This window comes from Heteronotia binoei, chromosome 5, assembly GCF_032191835.1.
Source record: "Heteronotia binoei isolate CCM8104 ecotype False Entrance Well chromosome 5, APGP_CSIRO_Hbin_v1, whole genome shotgun sequence".
In the NCBI taxonomy this organism is placed as follows: Eukaryota; Metazoa; Chordata; class Lepidosauria; order Squamata; family Gekkonidae; genus Heteronotia; species Heteronotia binoei.
In genome coordinates, this window is record NC_083227.1 from 21,302,805 (window position 1) to 21,324,979 (window position 22,175).

A 22,175-nucleotide genomic window follows, 5' to 3' on the forward strand; every position below is an offset into this window, starting at 1 on the left:
TTTGGTGTAGTGGTTAAGTGTGCAGACTCTTATCTGAGAGAACTGGGTTTGATTCCCCACTCCTCCTCTTTCTGCTGCTGAAATAGCCTTGGGTCAGTCATAGGTCTCACAGAGTTGTCCTTGAAAGGAAAGCTGCTGTAAGAGCCCTCTCAGTTCCACCACCTCACAAGGTGTCTATTGTGTGTATGTGTGTGTGTGTGGGGGGAAAGTAAAGGAGATTGTGACCACTCTGATTCAGAGTTTAGGGTGGGATTAAAATCCAATATCGTCTTCTTCATCATCACCACCACCATCATCATCAGAATTTATAAACTTCCCTTCCCCAAAGGGCTCAGGGCAATGAACATCAGCATAGGGCATGCAAACAGTAAAAATACAATAGATAATAAATAAAAGCAATAAACGTCTTCCAGATAATCCATGACAAACATAAGATTTCACTCTCTCCATTGGTAGATTGTGGACCAGACTTGGTGAAGGCCATTTTGAGAGTCCATTGCTGTAGGCCTGGTGGAACATCTCTGTTCTACATGCCCTGCAGAACTGAACTAGGTCCCGCAGAGCATAGATGTCACTAGGTAGAGAGTTCCACCAGGCCAAGGCCAGGGCTGAAAATAATACTCTTTAGTATTTACAGATATTCTGAAGTAAATGCAATAATGGCATTCACTGGAAGCTTAAGAAGGGCATTTGTGATTTAATCCAGGATCCTGTTTCCCATAGTGATTCCCCTAGGTGCCTCCAGGAAGCAGCCAGCAGGATATCAAAGGGATTATTCCTCCCTTGCTGCTATCTCCCAACACCTGGTGCTCAAGGGCACCCTGCCTCTGAAACTGGGGGTTCCATTTAGCCACCCTTAGCGATGCAATTTATATGAACTATCTAATTAATTTCTCTAATGCCATTTTAACCCCCTAAGCAGGTAGCTATTGCTGTATCATGACACACAGAATTTTTAGGTTTCACTCCAATCAACCATATCTCTATAATGGTTTTCTTTTGTCTCCATTTTTTTCCCTTGGTCCCAGAAAAGTGTAATGTTATCTGGAAGTATCATCTGGTTCCACCATTTGTTGAAGAGCCCTGATGCTTTGACAAGATCCCACCAGCCTTGCTGGATTAGCCTTTCATCCTGATGGAGCTTCAGGGGTGCTGTGAGAAAACCAAGGATTACCACAAGGGATGGCGATAAGGGGCGTGCATTTGTCTGCGCACCACTGAGGGGTGGAACTGCCTCTTGGGGAAGGAAATGGCTGCGACGCAAGAGACGACAATCACTCAGGAGTCGCTAAAGCAGGGGAATCAGATCAAAACAGAGGAACAGGAGTCAGTTGACTCTGAACCAGAGGAAGAAATGGAAGAAGCTGATGGTCTCACAACAGGGAGGACTGGTGAAGTTCTGCTGGAGGAATCTCCACAGCTCGTGAAGCAAGAGCCAGAAGAAGAGCCATCCCGAAACTGGGATGCCCAGTTGCAGGAATTCCTGAAGACACTTCAGGCTCCTCCTTCTATAGGGGATGGCCTACAATTGCCTGAACCAAGGCAATGGAATGACTGTGGAACATCTCCAGTGCCTTCCAAGGGCGTGGCAGAGGCCACCAAGTGGCCTGGTGGATTGTGGGCTTCCCAACCCCAGCTGATTCCCCTTGGAGAAGTAAAGCAAAACCACGAGGCTGAGTGCTGTGGGAAGGAGAAAGTCCAAACTGGAGATACTGTTGGGGCGGAGATGTGGCGCCAGCGCTTCAGGAAGCTCTGCTATCGAGAAGCTGAGGGCCCTCGAGAGACTTGCAGGCAGCTGCAGGAGCTTTGCTGTCAGTGGCTGAGGCCTGAGAGATGCACCAAGGAGCAGATCCTGGATCTCCTGATCCTAGAGCAGTTCTTGGCTGTCCTGCCGCCAGAGATGCAGTGCTGGCTCAGGGAGAGTGATCCGGAGAACTGCACCCAAGCGGTGACCCTGGCGGAGGATTTCCTTCAGGCGCAGCAAGGTGGCAAGGGATGGGAACGGCAGGTGAGAACAAGACCACCCCCCCCCCCATTTAAAAAAAAGAGATTGTCCCACATGAAGTGAAGGTCCCTGGGGAAACGAACAAAACTACAGTAAAGTGAAGTATAAAGTCAGAACAAAGTTTGAGACGAGTGGCAACTGTAAGACCAACAAAATTTTATTGTTTGTTGGTCTTAAAGGTGCCACTGAACTTGGACCTTTTTTTTTGCTGCTTCAGACCAACATGGCTACCCACCAGTTTGGTGTAGTGGTTAAGTGTGCAGACTCTTATCTGGGAGAACCGGCTTTGATTCTCCACTCCTCCACTTGCAGCTGCTGGAATAGCCTTGGGTCAGCCATAGCTCTCACAGAGTTGACCTTGAAAGGGCAGCTTCTGTCAGAGCTCTCACAGGGTGTCTGTTGTGTGTGGGGAGGGGGGGGAGGTAAAGGAGATTGTAAACCACTCGGAGACTCTTTTGGAGTGCAGGACGAGATATAAATCCAATTATTTCTTCTTCTTCCTCTGATATCCAGCAGTGCACCTCTAGAATATGATATAACTGTGCAGCCCTGGAATGTGACACAGCAATGCCCACCTGAACTGGGATGGTCTCTTTTCCACAGAAGAGAGGCAAACCCAATCCAGTCTCTGAGACCCTAGGTAGGCCGGCATGACACGAAGTCTGGTTTGGTTAGGCTTGGCAGACATTTTGGCTGCACTGAAGGGCTAAGAGGCATCCATTTTCTGATCCTGGGAATGAAGACACTCAGGCCCAGAGATGGAAACATTGCGGGCAAAGCAGGAACATTAGTTCCCACTTACCTCACCTCTTGCATAAGCCTACCATTTTGATTTAAGGAAAATTAATATTCCCCAATAAAAAGCTGGTTTTCTCTCTTCCTCTGTAAAATCAGAGCACTCAGTTTGGGGGGTTGTGTAATAGACAATAGCCCTGTCTTGGATAGCCCATGCTAGTGAGAGCTCATCAGACCTTGGCAGCTAAGCAGGGTTTGACCTGGCTAGAATTTGTATAGCAGTCCACCAAGGGGATCCAGGGTCATTACACGGAAGCAGGCAATGGCGAGCCACTTCCGAATGTCTCTTGCCTCGAAAACCCTGTGGGGTTGGTGAAATTCATCTGAGACTTGATGGTGCTTTCCACCCCCATCCTGTAATAAGGCTCTAATGCCCATGGTTGTTGGGAAATAATGCTGGTATAAAATGCCCATACGAAAAACTCCTTGTTAATGCAGTTCCCGCCAAATAAATAACCCACAAGGTGGTTAAAGTTACATGTGAAGCTGTCTTATGCTGAACCAGGAACCTAAAAGGTTAATATACAACTTAAAGACCCCAAAATTAAAAGCAAAATATAGAATTAAACCATAAGCAAAAATACATCTCTTTATTATAGAAAGTTAAAAACATTTAGCGGCCTATCACTAGCCTCCTTATGAACATATATGAAGCTGCCTTATACTGAATCAGACCCTGAGTCCATCAAAGTCGGTATTGTCTGCTCAGACTGGCAGCGGCTCTCCAGGGTCTCAAGCTGAGGTTTTTCACACCTCTTTGCCTGGACCCTTTTTAGTTGGAGATGCCAGGGATTGAACCTGGGACTTTCTGCTTACCAAGCAGATGCTCTACCACTGAGCCACCATCCCTCCTTTGTAAAATAAAACAACAATGGGAAACCACTTGACCTGACATGTTTCAACCTAGAATAGTCTTCTTCAGAGGTCAAACAAGCATATACACATACAGGCTCATGATGCATGCTGTACTTTTTATTACTAAGTCAGTAAAGTTATTTGGATTGGATTGGCTCATGATACAAAATACAATAAATCAATAAACCAATGATGGACCAAAAAGAAAGTGTTTTAATACAGTGTCAGAGGCTTAAAGATGTAATTGAGGCCTCTTATAATGCAGCCTTATGTCCTATTCAAGGGTATACGTGTCACATCATGTGTCTTATTGTATGCCTCACCAGAATGGTCCAGAATTAATCCAAGTCATTGTCAGATCAGAGCCAGTATGCCAAGAATTGTGTGTATTGAATCAGGTCATTAGTCCATCAAAGTCTGTATTGTCTCCTCTGACCAGCAGGGACTCTTCAGGAGTTCATGAAGACAGGCCCTGCCCAAAAGAGGTCTTTCCCATCACCTCCTGCCTGGTCCTTTTATTTGGAGACACTGGGGATTGAAACCTGAAGCTTTCTGCATGCCAAGCAGAGGCCTTCCCTCTGAGCCACAGCTTCTCCCCAATTTCCAAATCGTTGTGCAGACTGAGATACTTTTTTATTTCCGTAATTTATGGTCTGCTTTTCTCACTGAACTCAAAGCGAATTACACTGGGCGAGTCAGTACTATCAACAGAATGGGACGTTCAGTAATAATGAAGTAGGATCAGAGAAGTCTGGAACTGATCGACCAATAGAATTGAATTTGTACTACTGTGTATTGGAGTTTGCCAGATGTACCCCCCCCCCTTTTATCAAAACAGTTCTTTGTTGCTTCCTGATTTCATTTTTAATTGCCACCCCTCCCCCTTTCAGATTAAGGGCTCTTCAGAAGACATGTTTGTAAATCTACCCAAGACAAGCAAGGAATTGCTAGGAGCAGCAAAGAGACAGTGTTTCATGGAAGCCAAGCAGTGCGTTGATGGAAGTGCAAATGTTTCAGGTAAGAGAACATGAGAAGCCATGTTGGATCAGGCCAATGGCCCATCCAGTCCAACACATCCAGTCAGTATCATGCAGTGGCCAAAACAACAACAAAAAAAACAGGTACCATCAGGAGGTCCACTAGTGACACCAGACCACTAGAAGTCCTCCCACTGTTGCCCCCCCTCAAGCACCAAGAATACAGAGTATCACTTGCCCCAAACAGAGAGTTCCATCTACGTATTGTGGCTAATAGCCACTGGTGGACCTCTGCTCCATATGTTTATCCAATCCCCCGTTGAAGTCATCTGTGCTTGCAGCCGCCGCCACCACCTCTGGAAGTTAATTCCATGTGTTAATCACCTTTTGGGCAGGGCCTGTCTTCATGAACTCCTGAAGTTGTTACAGCTCTACCTGTAGTGCTGCTTTGAACTGAATGGGCCCTTTTCCAGGTCTGTGGACAGTAGTAGCAGTTATATGTTTCTGAAATTGCCCAGAAAGGGATTAACACCTGTCTCTTCTTTGCCTACTGCCTGTCTGGATGTTTCTTTTAGTCATTGGCTGACCTGCCATGATGTCATGGATGGCTAGGGATGCTACCAGGAACAGCATATTTCTTTCAAGTACTGTGTCTTTTGCAATGGAAGCTGCTTCTGCTCTGGCTGTGTATCTATATTAGCAAAGCTTGAAGTTAGTTTTCTGGGGCATACCAGGGCAAAGAGCAACAGAAGCAGAATTACTTAGTTGTTGAAGGGGAATCTTCCCCTTATCCCTCTCCCTCCCCCTGGCCTGGTGTAGGCAGACGGTTGTAGACAGCCAACAAGGCATGGAGGCCAAGGCCTTCCCCTGATATTGCCTTCTGGCACTGGGATTCAGAGGCTTAGTGCCCTCATTCACTATGGCTTCTACCCACTGATAGATTTATCTAATCCCCTTTTATAACAACTTAATAAAAGCTCTACAGGATCAGACCATTAGCCCATCTACTGCAACATCCCGTCTCCCACAGTGGCCAACTAAGGCCAACAACAAGGCATAGAGGCCGAGGCCTTCCCTTGATGTTGTCTCCTGGCTCTGGGATTCAGAGGCTTAGTGCCTCTGAATGTGGAGGTTCTCCTCAATCACCACCAGGACTTTTATTGTAGCAGGAACTCTTTTGCATGTTAGGCCACACCCCTCTTATGTAGCCAATCCTCCAAGAGCTTACAGGGCTCTTAGTACAGGGCCTACTGTAAGTTCTGGGAGGATTGGCTACATCGTGGAGGTGTGGCCTAATATGCAAAGGAGTTCCTGCTACAAAAAAAGCCCTGGTCACCACTGATAGACTTATCCTACACAAATCTATCTGATCCCATTTTAAAAGTTCAGGACAGACAAAAGGAAATACTACATTACACACTGTATCTGAAGAAGTATGTTTGCACATGAAAGCTTATACATTAAATAAAACGTCATTGGTCTTAAAGGTGCCACTGGACTCCAACTTTGTTCTGCTTTACACAGAGGATGATTAAAATGTGGAATTCACTGCCAAAGGATGCAGTGATGGCCACAGGAATAAGCAGCTTTTAAAGGGGATTAGAGAGATTCACGGCGGATAAGTCTTTAAGTGGCTCCTAGCCATGGTGACTGAGGGGAACCTCCATATTCAGAGGCACTGATCCTCTGAATCCCAGAGCCAGGAGGCAACATGAGAGAAAGGCTTTGGCCTCTATGCCGTGACGTTGACCCTCCAGAGGAACTGGTTGGCTCCTGTGTGAGACAGGATGCTGGACTAGATGGACCATTCATCTGATCTAGTAGGACTCTTCTTACGTTCAGGATTTGGAGATCTTCTTCGGCCCTCGCCTCTAAAAGATGCCAGAACTATGCTAAAAGGGGATGTTGACACCCACAGATCATGTTCAGAAAGAATCTTGAACACTGTTTCCCCTTTATCCCCTTGAACACTGTTTTCCCCTTTATCAAACAATAGGTGGCCCATCAATTAGTCTATTGACCATTGGCGACTGATGGATTTTGGCCAGCATGCAGATTTCATTAATCTCAAGTACCATCACCTAAATTTACTTCTGGATTCTCCCCTTTTCCTATTGGCAGATAGGCAGGCCCTATATGGTCTGCCTATCTGCGGGACCACGTTTCTCCATATGTTCCCCAGAGAACACTGCACTCAGGAACACAAAATCTGTTATTTATGCCCAGACCAAGGGAGGCCAGACTGCTCTGCACGAGCTAGGGCCTTCTCAGTGGCAGCACCAACAATGTGGAATGCCCTCCCAGAGGCCATAAGGGCCCTGCGGGATCTCTCCCAATTCTGCAGGGCCTGTAAAACTGAATTGTTTCAACAGGCCTTTAATATCTAACAGAACTGCCACTCTACACAGCTGAGCAACGTCATTTATGAAGTATTATATCCACCACAAGATCACTGTCAGAGGAAAGAAAGTTATGATCCCACTTATACTGAACTTTGAGTAGAAACATGAAATGTATTTTGTTAATTTTATTGTTTTAAATTGTAATTTTAAATTGTTTTTTGATTGATGGTTAGCTGCCCTGAGTCTGCTTGTGGAGAGGGCGGGATAGGAAACTAAAGAAAATTTAAAAAATAAAATTTTCTTCCAGCAGGCAATGGGTGGATGAGCGAACCTGAGGAGGAGCTGAAGCCTTTCTTGGAAAACCCTGAGGAAGAGGAACCACCAAAGATGCTGTTGGAAACATCCAGAGAGAATGATTTCTCACGTGGTAGAAAAGGGGATGAGAATCCATGCAGGGCAGAGAGTCAGAACGGAAATAACAGAGAGACGGAAGCCGCTGGGCCTGTTTTTCCTGAAGGCACTGATAAAAGTCTCACTGAAGCCATAGCCCTGCCGCAGGTGAGCAGCATGAAATGTGAGGCGCACAAGGAAAGCTTTGGTCAAAATCCGCTCCTTTTGACTTCTGAGAGGAGCCAGGCAGGAGAGAAAACTTATACGTGCTGGCATTGTGGCCAAAGCTTTGGTAGCAGCTCAGATCTCGTGTCCCATGAGAGAACCCACGTGGGGGAGAAACTGTATAAATGTGCCCACTGTGGAGAAAGTGAGAGAACCCACACAGGGCAGAAGCCCCATAAATGCTCACACTGTGGGAATACCTTTGGGTGGAACTCGCAAGAGGGAATCCATGCTGGCGAGAAGCCTTATACCTGCTCTGAGTGTGGGAAAAGCTGCAGTCAGAGATCAGATCTCCTTAAACACCAGAGGACTCACACTGGGGAGAAACCTTACAAGTGCACTGTGTGTGGGAAAAACTTCACAAACATCTCAGGTCTCAAAGTCCACCAGAGGATCCACACGGGCGAGAAACCGTACAAATGCTCGCACTGCGGGAAATGTTTCAGTTGGAGCTCACACTTCATGTCGCATGAGAGAATCCACACGGCGTTGTGCTCGTACTGTGGGAAAAGCTTCAGCCAAAATTCGGACCTCGTTGAGCATGAGCGAACCCACACAGTGAAGGAGTCATTTGCGTGCTTTGCCTGTGGGAAAGCTTTTGATGTCAGTGCAGAACTGGTTGCGCATGTCCGGACCCACAAAGAGAAGCCTTTTGAGTGCTCGGTCTGTGGGAAGACCTTCCGGAACAGCTTGCAACGAATTGCCCACCAGAAAGTCCATACAGGAGAGAAGCAACATAAATGCTCCCACTGTGGGAAAAGTTTTAGCCAGAAGCAGAGCTTGATTATTCATGAAAGGATCCATACAGGAGAAAAACCATATAAATGCTTAGTCTGTGGGAAAAACTTCAGAAACCTGCCAAATCTTAAATCGCACGAAAGGACCCATACAGGAGAGAAACCATACAAATGCTCCTACTGTGACAAAAGTTTTCGCTGGAGCTCTCATCTGGTGCTGCATGAGAGAATTCACACAGGAGAGAAGCCCTATAGATGCTCAGACTGTGGGAGAGCCTTTGACCGGAGGTCAAACCTTCTTGTGCATGTGAGAATCCACACCGGGCAGAAACCTTACAACTGTTCCGACTGTGGGAAAAGCTTCACCTCCAATTCTGTTCTTCTTCGACATCAGAAAATCCACACAGGAGAGGAACCTTGTACGTGCTCTCAATGCGGGAGAATCTTCTGGCAGCGGTCAGACCAGACTGACCAAGCTGGAGAGAAGGGCTCGAAATGTTCGGAGTGCTTGAGAAGCCGCTACCTGAGTTCTGACCTGGTGGTACGGGCGAGAAACTGTGTGGGGGAAAAGCTGTTTGAATGCTCGATCTGTGGGAAGAGTTTTCGGAATAGCTCCCACCTCCTCAACCACCAGAGCGTCCATACAGGTGTTCAGCCATATCAATGCTCAGACTGTGGGCGGAACTTTGTGAGAAGGCCCAATCTGTTAGCTCCTGTGAGCAACCCTGCAGGGCAGAAACCGTACAAGTGCTTGGATTGTGAGAAGAGCTAGATTCGGTGCTTGGTCAATCTCAGGAAAAACTGGAACCGTTCTTGTCAATGTTAATACCTTGGCACCGGCTGTCAGTGGGGGTAGTGGCTAGCTACGATGCTCTTGGGTGACCTCGGGCCAGTCTCTCTTGAACATTATTATGAGAATAAAATGAAGGAGTGGGGGACTGCATATACCAAACTAAGCTCTTTGGGTTAAGCTAGCTACTTTTCCTTTCAGCGTCTCCTTGCCTTTTGAAATCCCTGTTTAACCTCCTTGGGGCAGGAATCCATGTTTCGTTTACGATTCTCTCTAAAGCGATGACTCTAAAAACGATAATCACATGTGAGAGAGAGAAAACAGATTTTAACCAGAGGGAGTACCTTCAGCCTGCCTTGGAGTTTTCTTTTTCTGCATAGAGGCTTGGGGTTAGGGAAAGGGGTGGTTTCTGACCGCTTTTATGGAGGCACATGCATGTGGTTTTGGGCGAATGGCTGATTTGTGTGACATTGTTCCTACTGTTCCATCCCACATGTCTTTTTGGAGACTGGTAAAAGGTCACAAGCAGGCCTCAGATTCAGCAGCAGCTCACAGGAATGCAGCTCCTGAAGCTTTCTGAGGGTACCCCCTCTTCCTTCCCACCTACCTTGTCCATTGAATAGTAGGTGCAGCTGCATAACAATCCTTGGATTAGGAGAGCAGGCAGCCAGCCAGCCACCAGGAGCTTTCCCACGCTCCCTTCAGCCCTCATTAACCCCTGGAGAAGCCTGCACCACCCTTTCTCCACTTCTTTTGTGATTTTGGGTGGTGGGTGGCTTGCTGGTTTTTTGACTGGGGGGGGGGGTGGCCCAGGAGAGCCCCAGGTGAGCGAAGCCTGCTTGGGCTGGCTGGATCTCTAGCCAACCCAAGCAGGCTTCACTCACCCAGGGCTCTCCTTTCTTGCATTAGGTTGCTTTTGGCTGGGGATAGTGGCATATGCAAATGAGCTCCGCCACATATTTTTCTACAAAACAATCACAGGTATAATCCAGAACTTCCAAAGTTCCTTTGGATTTGGTGGGAGCAGAGAGGGAAGCTCAGACACCTTTTAAAGTCTTGTTCATTACAATGGAAGAATGAAGTGCTTATTCTGGGTTGTATTTGGCTGGCTGTTTTACTAGAGAAAGGAGAGCAGTCTTCGAAGAGATCGCTAAGTTTGCTTTTATTTGCTGAAAAGGAGGTATCTCTGTCAGGGACTCCTTTTCCTACATAAATGAACAGGGAGCAACTTTAAAAAAAAAAAATGACCAAGGAATTTCTTGTTTTGTGGTTTTTGGACTCTACATCCAACCCCAGAATGCTCATTAATACCTTGCATTTATTCCTGATTGTTGGGATTTGTGTGTTCAGTATCCTTTATTATTTCAGTCAAGATTTGATTAAAATTGAATTGTGGTATGTGTTCGTGGTCTGTATTAGGTTTTCTGAACCTGAGTATCCACAATCCACTAGATTGGTTGGCTTTAAAAAGGGTCTGGATGAACCACATTTAGCATTTAAGGCTGTTATCTGTGACTCAGTAGACCTCCATTTTTATAAACAGTATATCTGAATACCATGTTGTTGTGGATGTAAAATGGGGAAAGCCTAATTTAATTATTTGAAAAAATTCTACACTGCCTTTCCAGGTTCCCTGCCCAAGTTGGCTTACAAAATAAAATACAATAAAAACATCAAACGTCAAAAAGGAAATAGCTTTCTGTCCTGGTTGTGGGCTTGATGGGGAAACAAGGTGCTGGCCTAGCTTGAAATTTGGTCTGCTGCAGCAAGGCTTAGATAAATTCATGATGGACAGCAGTGAATCATTTTTCCGGAGTGGACTCAGAGGTTAGAACGCTTCTGGTTGCTGGGAGCTGGGGGGCAGACAACAGGCTCTATCTGTGGACTTCTCTATTGTCTCAGCCAATGGGGGAGCCTAAGCCAATGGAGAAAATAGAGGTTTTGCTCTGTAGCGCCTCAGCAAGCCTTGCAAAGCAAGCTGTTATGCAGAAGGAAGCAAGAGAGAGGGAGAAGGAAGCAGATGACAGTCAGTTGCTCGGGGGCCTGATAGGAGCCCTCCGGGGGCCTTATTTGGCCCCCAAACTGCATGTTTGACATCCTTACCTTAAACATTAAGCTTATCTATAGGGGCAGAAGCTTTCACAGACTAGTGCCTGCTTCCATCAGACATGTGACAGACTCTTAGCTAGCAAGTTTCTCAGTGTTAGAACATCTGCTTTGCATGCAGAAGGTCCCAGATTCAATCCCCAGCATCTCCAATTAAAAAAAAAAACAAGCAGGTGATGTGAAAGACCTCTACCCAAGACCCTGGAGAGTGGCTGCCAATCAGAGTAGATCACTTGAATCTTGATGGACTGAGGATCTAAGGCAGCTTCATATGTGTTCACTACACAGGCATAGAAAGTAAAGGTAAAGATAGTCCCCTGTGCAAGCACAAGTCGTTTCCGACTCTGGAGTGACACTGCATCACGTTTTCATGGCAGACCTTTTACGGGGTGGTTTGCCATTGCCATCCCCAGTCATCTACACTTTTCCCCCCAGCAAACTGGGTACTCATTTCACCGACCTCAGAAGGATATAAGGCTGAGTCAACCTTGAGCCAGCTACCTGAGCCCAGCTTCCGCCAGGATCAAACTCAGGTCATAAGCAGGTTTGTACTATTTTACTAGAGTTGACAAAGAGAATTTTTTTTCTCCCTCTCAGTTTAGGACAGACAAAAGGAAATACTTCTTTACACAGAGGTAATTAAAATGTGAGGTTTGCTGCCAGAGGATGTAGTGATGGCCACCGAAATAAATAGTTTTATAAGGGGATTAGACAGATTTATGGAGGATAAGTCTATCAGTGGCTACTAGCCATGGTGGCTGAGGGGAACCTCCACATTCAGAAGCAGTCAGCCTCTGAATCCCAGAGTCAGGTGGCAACATCAGGGGAAGGCCTCAGCCTCTATGCCCTGTTGGCCCTCTAGAGGAACTGGTCTCTCACTGTGTGAGGCAGGATGCTAGACTGGGTGGACCACTGGTCTGATCCAGTAGGGCTCTTCCTATTGTCCTGCTTACAAACAGTCACTGTGTGCATACCCGAGTTGCAAATTGTACCCCTTACGTTTTAAATCCCTCTGATTGCATTATTTACCTCCGTGCCCATGTATATTTATTTCTGCCAGCATTTCACACATCTAATAAAGTCCACAAAAGTCTCTGCCACAATAAACGCAGTACGTATAGCAGTGCCGCTATTATCCTCCCGCTCTTCTGCCAAGTAAATTGCAAAGTATTAAAATGCATACCTGTACATGGCAAATTGTCCCGGCTCCTCCCAAGCTGGTTTCACTCACCTGTTCTTTGTAGCCATGGGCTAGAAAATCTGAACTGGGCAATTTGCATCAGCGAGGTGCCAAGACAGGAACACTTGCTCTGTTCCTATTTCTCTCTAGAGGTCATATGAAATGCAGCTATATTAATACAATACTTCTGGTTCCCTGTTCAATATGCTCTCAGGTGGGGCAGCCAGTGCACAGAAATGCTAGCCTATAGGGAAATTTTGCTCCCATCTCTATTATGCCTCCGTTCCTCATAGCCTAGGGAAGCATTCAAATGAAAACCTGAAGTGAGGATTGATCCAGGGGGGCAGCTGTGTTGGTCTGAAGCAGTAGAACAAAGTAGGAGTCCAGTAGCACCTTTAAGACCAACAAAGTTTTATTCAGAATGAAATTGTTCAAGTGGACTTTTTTTTTTTAATAAAGTGAACAGGACTCTAAATTGAGAACACAGTTCGGTTCCAGTGCCACCTCAGTTTTATTCCCCTCAGGGGCAACACAGTTTTATTCAAGGTCTTTTGTGTGCATGTGCACTTCTTCAGACACCTGAATAAAACTTTGTTGGTTTTTCAAGGTGCCACTGGACTCAAACTTTGTTCTGTTGCTTCAAACTAACATGGCTACACAACCAGGACTCTAACTTGAATGTATGAAGTGTCAGGCAGTTTTTGTCTTGCATTGACCATGATGACGACGACGCTGGATTTATATCCCATCTTCCACTCCAAATCTCAGAGTGGCTCACAATCTCCTTTATCTTCCTCCCCGACAACAGACACCCTGTGAGGTAGGTGGGGCTGAGAGAGCTCTCCCAAAAGCTGCCCTTTCAAGGACAACTCTGCCAGAGCTATGGCTGACCCAAGGCCATTCCAACAGCTGCAAGTGGAGGAGTGGGGAATCAAACCCGGTTCTCCAAGATAAAGAGTCCACACACTTAACCACTGCACCAAACTGACTCTGTTATGTATCATGCTTTGGATATGTTTTCTGATTTTGTACTCCAAGGTTTTCTTCTTTCAGTGTTAGTACGTATTAAACAGTTTTCATTGTGTTGGCTTCTCATTCTGTAATTTGCCTTGAGTCTCAATGAGAGGACAGCGTATAAGTGAAGTAAGAAATGGTTCCAGACAATTTTTAAAAATGTTATTTACTGTGCCTTTCCAGGTAGGAAGACTTGTGCCTGTAAGAGTGAAAACAAAGGCAGATGTTCAACAGGTGCAGCTCCTCCACACCCTTTGTTCATATCTATGAAACATACCCTCTGATTCTTTTACATCTGAATGTAGGACTGACAACAACTTTTTTTCCCAGGCAGGGTTCATGTGCACAGTAACCAGAAGTTCGACTGGTAAAGTTTCTCCCCTCACGGAAGCTCTACTGCTGCTAAGGAGCACTGCTAGGAGGAAAGCTGGCAGCCCTATTAAGAGGCCCTATCACCCAGAATTAGATGTAACTATATCCTCAGGTGAACAAAAGGCATTCTATTCATGCTCAGATACACTCTTGCTGCTTTTAAATGTTTCATTTTTTCTAGCAACCCTACAAGCAGCTTGATGGTGCCTTTTCACAGGAAAAACAACACAGGTGGGAGTGTTTAAAATCTCCTTACTCCTACTGATCCCTCTCTAAGTCCACTATTTCAGAAACTGCAAACTGTAGGGGGGGTAGGTGGGTTGAGGAAAGACACCAGTTAATATGCTGAAAATTTGGTGCCTCTATCTCAAATAAACAGCTCCCCCAGAGCCCCAAATACCCATGGATCGATTCTGATAACCCAGCCTCCAACTGGGGATTGGCAACCCCATGAGATCTTGAAAAACCCACCAATCAGAATTTTGGATGGGCGTGCTGGGCGATTATATATGAGAACCAGCTTGCTGTAGAAGAGCAGTGAACTCTATTTTGGAGAACTGGGTGTGAATCTCCACGCCTCCATATGCAGCCAGCTGGGTGATTTTGAGTCACACGGTTCTCTCAGAGCTCTCTCAGCCCCACCTACCTCACAGGGTGGTTGTTGTGGGGAAAGGAAGGGAAGGTGATTGTAAGCTGCTCTGAGACTCCTTCAGGTAGTTAAGAGCAGGGTATAAAAACCAACTCTTCTTTTTCTAAAGCCCAAGGCACTACCAGTGTGATGAATGACCAGTGTTTTCAGAGCACTAATTGTAACTGATATTTTTAATACCCAATTTTTCTTGTTTTTAAAACAAGGCTTTTATTTTTGAATGGACATTCTCATGTCAGAAAATAAAAGGGTGTTGTTTTTTTTAATTGCACTTGGGTACGGCAATGCAACTCACAGGTCACTTCCTGGCTGTGGATCTGATTCAAGCACACTGCCTGTCAGTGGAAGCAATGCACATTCTGCTGAGAACAGTGTGAACCACTCAGTCACCAAGTTGCGAGATATCCAGAGCTCTGGAATATGCAGAGATTAAAAGATTCAGCTGAGATTGTGAGGGAGCACAGGAGAAGTCGCCATTTTAAGGCAGTGTTCTTCAAACGCCTAACAGCTTTCATGCTGTTTTTCATGAAATTCAAATAATAGAAAGTATTATAAAGAGCAATAGGAAGTATTACAAAGAGCAGAACTTTGCTCAGAACTAGAAACATCACACAAGGCTTCCTTCTGAGCCAGACCCTCCTTCCATCAGGCCGGCACTAGCCCTCCAGGATCTCCAGCTGAGGCCTTTCACCTCATGTGATCCTTTTTTACGGAATACGCCAGACCCTGGAACCAAGGACAATTTGCACAAAAACAAACATTACAAAAGTGAATCTCAGGATAGTGAGCAGAGACATCCAGTTTAGTTTCAAGAAACATGTTCTCTCAAGTCAAATGGTTCAAAAATGGTTTATTTTTAAAATTAGGAAATGACTATGTGCTTTGTTCCTCAAAGGCCTTTCTTTAACCTGCACCCTTCTACAGACAGGATCCAATGAGCACTAACCATAGAGTTGCCAACTGACTTAGCACTAGCCAGGCCTGTCCCTTAAAAAACCCTTTGTCTGGAAGCTAGGCCATGAGGGCCCAATCACCATGACAACAAAAGGAAATTCTACTTTACAGAGAGCGTGATTAAAATGTGGTATTCGCTGCCAGAAGATGTAGTGATGGCCACAGCAATAAATGGCTTTAAAAGAGAATTAGATAGATTTATGAAGGATAAGTCTATCAATGGCTACTAGCTGTGGTGGCTGAGGGGAACATCTACATTCAGAGGCACTAATCCCAGAACCAGAAGGGAACCTCAGGGGAAGGTCTCGGCTTCTGTACTCTGCTATTGGCTGCCCAGAGGAACTGGTTGGCCATTGTCTGAGATGGGATGCTGGATCAGATGGACCATTGGTCTGATCCGACTTAGCCACACATATCAGGGGAGAATGATGGCTGTGTGGCTAAGTGGAAGAGAATCTACTTGGCATGCAGGTCCCAGGTTCCATCCCTGGTACCTCCAGTTGAAAGCTTAAATTAGTAGGTGTTACAAAAGACCTCTGCCAGAGACCCTGGAGAGCCAGTGCCAGCCTAAATGGACAAAACTGACTTCTAGGGGCCAAAGTCTGATTCAGTATAAGGCAGCTTCATGTGTTCATGTGTAGGGCACCCAAGCTCTTTGCAGAAGGGCAGTATAAAAAGATGATAGATTGGGTAGAAAAGACGAGTTGAGGAGTGGTAAAATTTACCTCACACCATGGCTGGCAACCTCCCCCGCCTCCTCCTTCCCCACAAGCATGAACAGTAGATCAGCATTAACCCAAAAGTGTACATTTAAAAAAGAGGCCTTCTTGGTTCAGTGAAAACCCACCATAATCAAGAATCATCCATGAAGTAGTTTGCCAGGGCCTCTCGCACCAAGTTCCCGTCCTGTGTGTCCTGGGCAGATGTGGGGAACTTCAAGTGCCCCTCAGGAGGTTGGTCCCACACTCCATCTTGTGCCCACGGCCCATCGAGCAAGGCATGCCCACGGTTCTCACAGATATTGTGCAGCACGACCGAGCCTACCACCACAGGGATGATGTTTTCCTCCGCGACCTCCAAACGGGTGGCCAGGCACCTCCACCGCCCCTTCAGCCGCCCAAAGGCATGTTCAGTCACCTTCTTGCAGTCGTTCAGGCGGGAATTGAACCGCTCTTCATGAGGATTGAGGTCGCCTGTGAAAGGTCTCATGAGCCACTTCTTCAGAGGGTAGGAATCATCACCCAAGATCAGAGGTGGAATCTCCACATCACCAAGGGTCATTGTAGGGTTCCCAGGGACGAATGACCCCTGGTCCATTGCCTCGCAGAGAGCCAAGTTTCGAAAGAAGGAGCCGTCCTTATCTTTTCCGCACCAGCTGAGCTCAATGTCAATGAAACGGCCCCTGTGGTCCACTGTCCCTTGCATCGACATGGGGAAAAAACCCTTCTGGCTGACATTGGTTCCCTTTCGAACAGTGCAGATGATGGGGATGTGGGTCCTGTCTATGACCCCCACACAGTTGGGAAACCCCATTTCTGCAAAGCCCTCCATAACCTTCAAAATGAAAAGATTGAGAAATTAAGACATTTTCTAACGGTCCCTCTATTTTCTTAGTGCTGTAGTCTTTGAGCTTTTCATTTTGGACTTACATTTAACCCTCACATGGGGACTAAACTATTTTTTTTAAATCCTTTTGGTTTTAATCTGCTGCTGCTTTGAGATGCAGGGGTTTTAATTTATATACGGTATTATGTGCTGTGTTCCCTCTAAACTGTTAGCATGAACTAGCTCACAGATTTTAAGCCTCCAGCTCACACATTTTTGTCTTAGCTCAGGAAAAATGGCCCCAGAGCACACTAATTTATGCAGTAGCTCCCTTCATGCCAATAGCTTACAACTTTAATGCCAGTAGCTCACAAAGTAGAATTTTTGCTCACAAGACTGTGCAGCTTAGAGGGAACATTGATTATGTGCTATCCTTTTATACATACTCTCGTAGAATCATAGAGTTGGGTCTTCTAGGGTCACCTAGTCCAACCCTCTGTACAATGCAAGAGCTTTAGAAGTACCTCCCCCCACACCTACAGTGACCCCTGCTCCAAGCCCAGAAGATGACAAAAAAAAAAAAACCCCACCAAACCTCTCCAGGATCCCTGGCAAAACTAGCCTAGAGAAAAATTGCTGCCTGACAAAGTGGCAAACACTTCTTTCCCTGGGCGTGTAAGAAGCAGCCATGAGAACTAAGCACTGATGCAACCCTTCCTGCCTTCACTGTCATGACCTGCCTGAGTTCACGTAATCAGCATTGCTGTCAGATGGCCATCCAACCTCTGTTTAAAAACCTCCAAAGAAGGAGAGACCACCACCTCCTGAGGAAGCCTGTTCCACTGAGGAACTGCTCTAACAGTCAGGAAGTTCTTCATAATGTTAAGCCATAAACTCTTTTGATTTAATTTCAACCCATTGGTTCTGGTCCAACCTTCTGGGGTAACAGAAAAACTCTGCACCATTGTCTATATGACAGCCCTTCAAGTACTTGAAGATGGTGATCATATCACCTCTCAGTTGTCTCATCTCCAGGCTAAACATACTCAGCTTCTTCAGCCTTTCCTCAAAGGACTTGGTCTCTCATGTTCATAATATTTTAGTCTGCTGCTTTTTGTCATTTCTTTGCCCTGAACTGGATAGCTTAGGCTAGCCCATTTTTTGTCAGCTAAGTCATGTTGGCCCTGCTTAATACCTGAATAATCGATCACCAAGGAAGTCCAGAGCTGCATCGCTGAGGCAGGCAAACCCCATCTCAAGAGATGAAAGCAGTGGTTTGCCATTGCCTGCCCACGTCTCTCACCTGAATACCTTGTCACTGTAAGTCACCTGGGACTTGGCAGCACTTTACACACACAAGGTTAGCATTCTGTCATTTGCTGCTGTCATTTGACAGTATGTGTATTAGAGTGTCAAGACTTAGGATCTGAGAGACCCAAGTTCAAATCCCCATGAAAACTTGCTGTGTGACTGTGGGCCAGTCAAATCATTCTCTCTCAGCCTAACTTGCCTCAGAGGGTTGTTATGAGGGTAAAATAAGGGAGAGGAGAACAAGGTAAGCCCCTTTGGGTCCTTACTGGGGAGAAAGGCCGGGGTACAAATGAAGTAAATTAAACAGTATATGTATATCTGAGTCACCTTATGTTTTGTGTCATGCTTTATTGGTTTTTAAAAAAAATCCACTTGTGGATTCTCAAAGAGAAAAGTGGGAAATGAATTTCTTTTAAAAAATTATTGCATTGTGGGATGGAATTGCCATTTGGCCTATAGGGAGAGATCCCAGTAGGCCACTGACTTGGAAGGCCACTGACAGCCAGGAGCAAGCAGCACCAAGCCCTAATAGCTCTGCCCATGCTCAGGAACCACCCAGACTTCACCAACTGTGCCAATGGTGGGTGCTGTCTCAACTACAACCTCCTCTTTGGGGATGCAGTGGATGAGCTGATACTTATTGCTGGCAGGGTCTAAACTGAGTGGCCCCTGCAGCCCTTAGCTTGTAGCGCTGTCATTGGGGCCAGTCTCCCTGATTCACTCCTTTGTGTCATCATTTGGCAGTAGTAATACAATACAGCTCTTCCCAGCCTATAAAGTTCTTTGACAATGTTTTTATTTGTGGAGCCCAGATAGAAAAGCGGGAAATTCACTTCCTATATCCAGGGTTCCTAAACTTTTTGAGCCTGAGGACACCTTTGCAATACTGACACAGTGTGGTGGGGGCAGTCACAAAATGGCTACCACAGGATGCAGAGTAATTGACAAATTGGCTGCTGCAGCTTACCTTCAGTCACACTCTGAAGACCCTGGTGCTGTGGTGGCAGCTGCCACCAAAGCAACATTAAAAAAAAAACCCTGCAATCCCAGTCTCATCAGATCTCAGAAGCTAACAGGGTCGACCTTGACAAGAACTTGGATGGGAGACCTCCTTGGAATACCAGCAGTCGGGACGAGAGAGGCAGTCTTTATTCAGCCACCTCTCCAGATACCCTCCTGAAGTTACCAGAAGTTGCCATGACTTCCAGGTGCAGAGGTTGCCGAGGCTTTTTTGTAGCACAAGCTCTTTTGCATATTAGGCCACACACACCCCGATGTAGTCAATCTTGCTGGAGCTTACAGTAGGCACTGTACTACGAGCCCTGTAAGCTCTTGGAGGATTGGCTAAATCAGGGAGGTGTAGCCTAATAGGAGAGCCAGTTTGGTGTAGTGGTTAAGTGTGCGGACTCTTATCTGGGAGAACCGGGTTTGATTCCCCACTCCTCAACTTGCACGTGCTGGCATGGCCTTGGGTCAGCCATAGCTCTGGCAGAGGTTGTCCTTGAAAGGGCAGCTGCTGTGAGAGCCCTCTCCAGCCCCGCCCACCTCACAGGGTGTGTGTTGTGGGGGAGGAAGGTAAAGGAGATTGTGAGCTGCTCTGAGACTCTCCGGAGTGGAGGGCGGGATATAAATCCAATATCTTCTTCTTCTTCTAATATGCAAATGAGTTCCTGCTACAGCCAGCAGCAAGCAGAACCAAGCCCGGGTAGCTCTGCCCATGCTTGGGTCCAGAGGAGAGCGATGAAGATGGTGGTGAGGGGTCTAGAGACCAAGTCCTATGAAGGAAGGTTGAGGGAGCTGGGTATGTTTAGCCTGGAGAGGCAGCAGCTGAGAGGTGATATCATCACCATTTTCAAGTACTTGAAGGACTGTCATATAGAGGATAGTGCAGAATTGTTTTCTGTGACCCCGGAAAATAGGACCAGAACCAATGGCTTGAAATTAAATCAAAAGAGTTTCCATCTCAACACTGTGAAGAACTTCCTGACCGTCAAAGTGGTTCCTCAGTGGAACAGGCTTCCCCAGGAGGTGGTGGGCTCTCCTTCTTTGGAGGTTTTTGAGCAGAGGCTAGATGGCCATCTGACAGCAATGAGGATCCTGTGATTTTTAGGGGGAGGTGTTTGTGAATTCCCTGCATTGTGCAGGGGGTTGGATTAGATGACCCTGGAGGTCCCTTCCAACTCTATGATTCTGACTTCCAGGTGCCTTCCTAGACAAAAGACCCACCTAGCCATACCCACTTTCTAAAAACACTTCATGGGTGCCAGTAAAGGTGTCGCCAAACACCATGGTGCCAACGAGCACCACGTTGGGGACCTCCCCTGCTCTAAATTTAAAAAAAAATGTATTATTAACATCAGCACAAAATGCTGGAGCCCATCCTCCTGACGCAAAAGGGCGTACCTCTTTGGGGTCTTGGAGAGCCACCACGTCCTTGAAGAGCAGCTTCTCAATGGCCAGGCAGACCTCGATGAAGACCTCCCCGACGGTGGAGCGCCCGACGCCGAAGTGGGCGGCCACGGAGCGGTAGCACTCGGTGGTGGCCAGCTTCCAGAGGGCGATGCCCACCCGCTTCTCCACGCTGAGCGGGGCCCTCATGGTGGTGGTCTGGCGCTGGAGCTCGGGGCGCAGCTTGTCGCAGAGCTCCAGGAAGGTGGCCTTGGTCATGCGGAAGCCCTGGAGCCACTGGCGGGGCTCCCACGTCTCCAGCACCACCCGTTCCCACCAGTCCTGGCTGATCTGGCGCGACCAGAAGCGGTGGGGCCCGGCGCTGAGCTCTTCCACCAGCAGCCGGGTCTCGTTGTCCGGGCAGAGGTCGGGGAGGAGCTGGTGCAGCAGGGCCAAGTGGTTGGCCATCACCCGCCGCATGGTGCGCCGGGCCCGGGAGGCGACGGCGGTGCGGTGCAAGTGCAGGCGCACCAGGTTGTGGGTGGCCAGGATCACCAAGATGATGGCTTCGAGGTTCTCCATGACGCACGGAGGCGCACGGCAGCGTCGAGGTCTTCCTAAAAACTGGGGAGGGGGTTCTCTTTCAGAGACACGCCGGCTTGTTGATTTCTGACCGCCACTTCCCCTCTCCCCCCCCCCCAAAAGTCTCAGATCAGCGCCATAAATGAGTATTTTTTCGACACCAAAAATCGGTGGCCAATATTCATGCCTCCGTTCACTGTACCGGATCTCCTCGTCTGATGAAGTGTGCTTAGAGCGCACGAAAGCTTACATTCTGGATAAAACTTGGTTGGTCTTAAAGGTGCCGCTTGACTCCCACCTTGTTCTATAAACCTGCCGTGATTGACGGCTAAGGGCAGGCAAACCGGGAACGCCGCACGCACCGAATTCTGCAACGAATGCAAATCTAAGCCTTCGCAGGAGGGAATCCGGCAAAAGGATTCCCAAATCCCAATCCCGCCCTATTTTCTCTTTTTAAAAAATGCCGCTTGCAGTTCCTTTCAAAAGAAAGAGAAGAACCGCGTCGCAAAGAAGTTGCCGAGCCGTTTTCCTTCCCTCGCCTCTCTTCCTGCCAAGCTCTCTGGGCGTCTTTTTTCCGTATCGTTGCCTTGCCTCGACTCACTGCAGTTAGAGAGCTTGAAGGGTTAACGCCATAGAGTGCTCGTTTCCTAGGAGGGTTCAAAAACATTGCAAGGGAGGGAGGGCCGGCTGATTTGGTAAGGTGGAGTGACGTCATTGTGTGACCCCCCCAGCCTCTCTGTGGGGGGGGGAGGCAATAGTGAATTTTTAATTTGCTCTGACAGCTGCCGAAATTCACAAAGCTGATCAATTTCATTGCATTTATACCAAGTAACTTTTTTTTTTTGCATTATCCTCCCCACCCCCAGCCAGGTTTAAGACTCCAACTCTATTACCAGCTAAGCTGGAAAGGCTACTCCAGCTGAATCTGCAATGCTTTCATTAACGGAATAGTGAACGC

The 22,175-nt window shown here is 47.0% G+C and overlaps 2 protein-coding genes across 4 annotated transcripts; one reads left to right on the forward strand and one right to left on the reverse strand.

The window, feature by feature from the left end:
- Window positions 1–1,232: 1,232 nt before the first annotated feature.
- LOC132572207 (zinc finger protein 271-like) lies at window positions 1,233–9,437 on the forward strand. 3 transcript variants are annotated; one of them, XM_060239047.1, is made up of 3 exons: window positions 1,233–2,008; window positions 4,546–4,672; window positions 7,282–9,437. In XM_060239047.1, the coding sequence occupies exons 1-3, from the start codon at window positions 1,250–1,252 to the stop codon at window positions 9,096–9,098; spliced, it is 2,703 nt and encodes a 900-aa protein (XP_060095030.1). In that variant the 5' UTR covers window positions 1,233–1,249; the 3' UTR covers window positions 9,099–9,437. The 3 variants fall into 3 exon arrangements, with proteins under 3 accessions (XP_060095030.1, XP_060095031.1, XP_060095032.1); XM_060239048.1 differs by having other exon boundaries at window positions 7,285–9,437; XM_060239049.1 differs by having other exon boundaries at window positions 4,552–4,672.
- Window positions 9,438–15,509: 6,072 nt separating this feature from the next.
- Window positions 15,510–21,233, reverse strand: LOC132572210 (uncharacterized). The gene is made up of 2 exons (XM_060239053.1): window positions 20,651–21,233; window positions 15,510–16,945 (listed from the first exon to the last, which is right to left on the reverse strand). The coding sequence occupies exons 1-2, from the start codon at window positions 21,215–21,217 to the stop codon at window positions 16,244–16,246; spliced, it is 1,269 nt and encodes a 422-aa protein (XP_060095036.1). The 5' UTR covers window positions 21,218–21,233; the 3' UTR covers window positions 15,510–16,243.
- Window positions 21,234–22,175: the final 942 nt, after the last annotated feature.

Excerpts from the sequence above, each read along its gene's own strand:
- LOC132572210 (XM_060239053.1), bottom strand. The coding sequence starts at position 21,217 with ATGGAGAACCTCGAAGCCATCATCTTGGTGATCCTGGCCACCCACAAC. Across the intron at positions 16,946-20,650 it reads CTCTCCAAGACCCCAAAGAG|GTTATGGAGGGCTTTGCAGA; the intron begins GTACGCCCTTTT and ends TTCATTTTGAAG.
- LOC132572207 (XM_060239047.1), top strand. The coding sequence starts at position 1,250 with ATGGCTGCGACGCAAGAGACGACAATCACTCAGGAGTCGCTAAAGCAG. Across the intron at positions 2,009-4,545 it reads GCAAGGGATGGGAACGGCAG|ATTAAGGGCTCTTCAGAAGA; the intron begins GTGAGAACAAGA and ends TCCCCCTTTCAG. Across the intron at positions 4,673-7,281 it reads TGGAAGTGCAAATGTTTCAG|CAGGCAATGGGTGGATGAGC; the intron begins GTAAGAGAACAT and ends ATTTTCTTCCAG.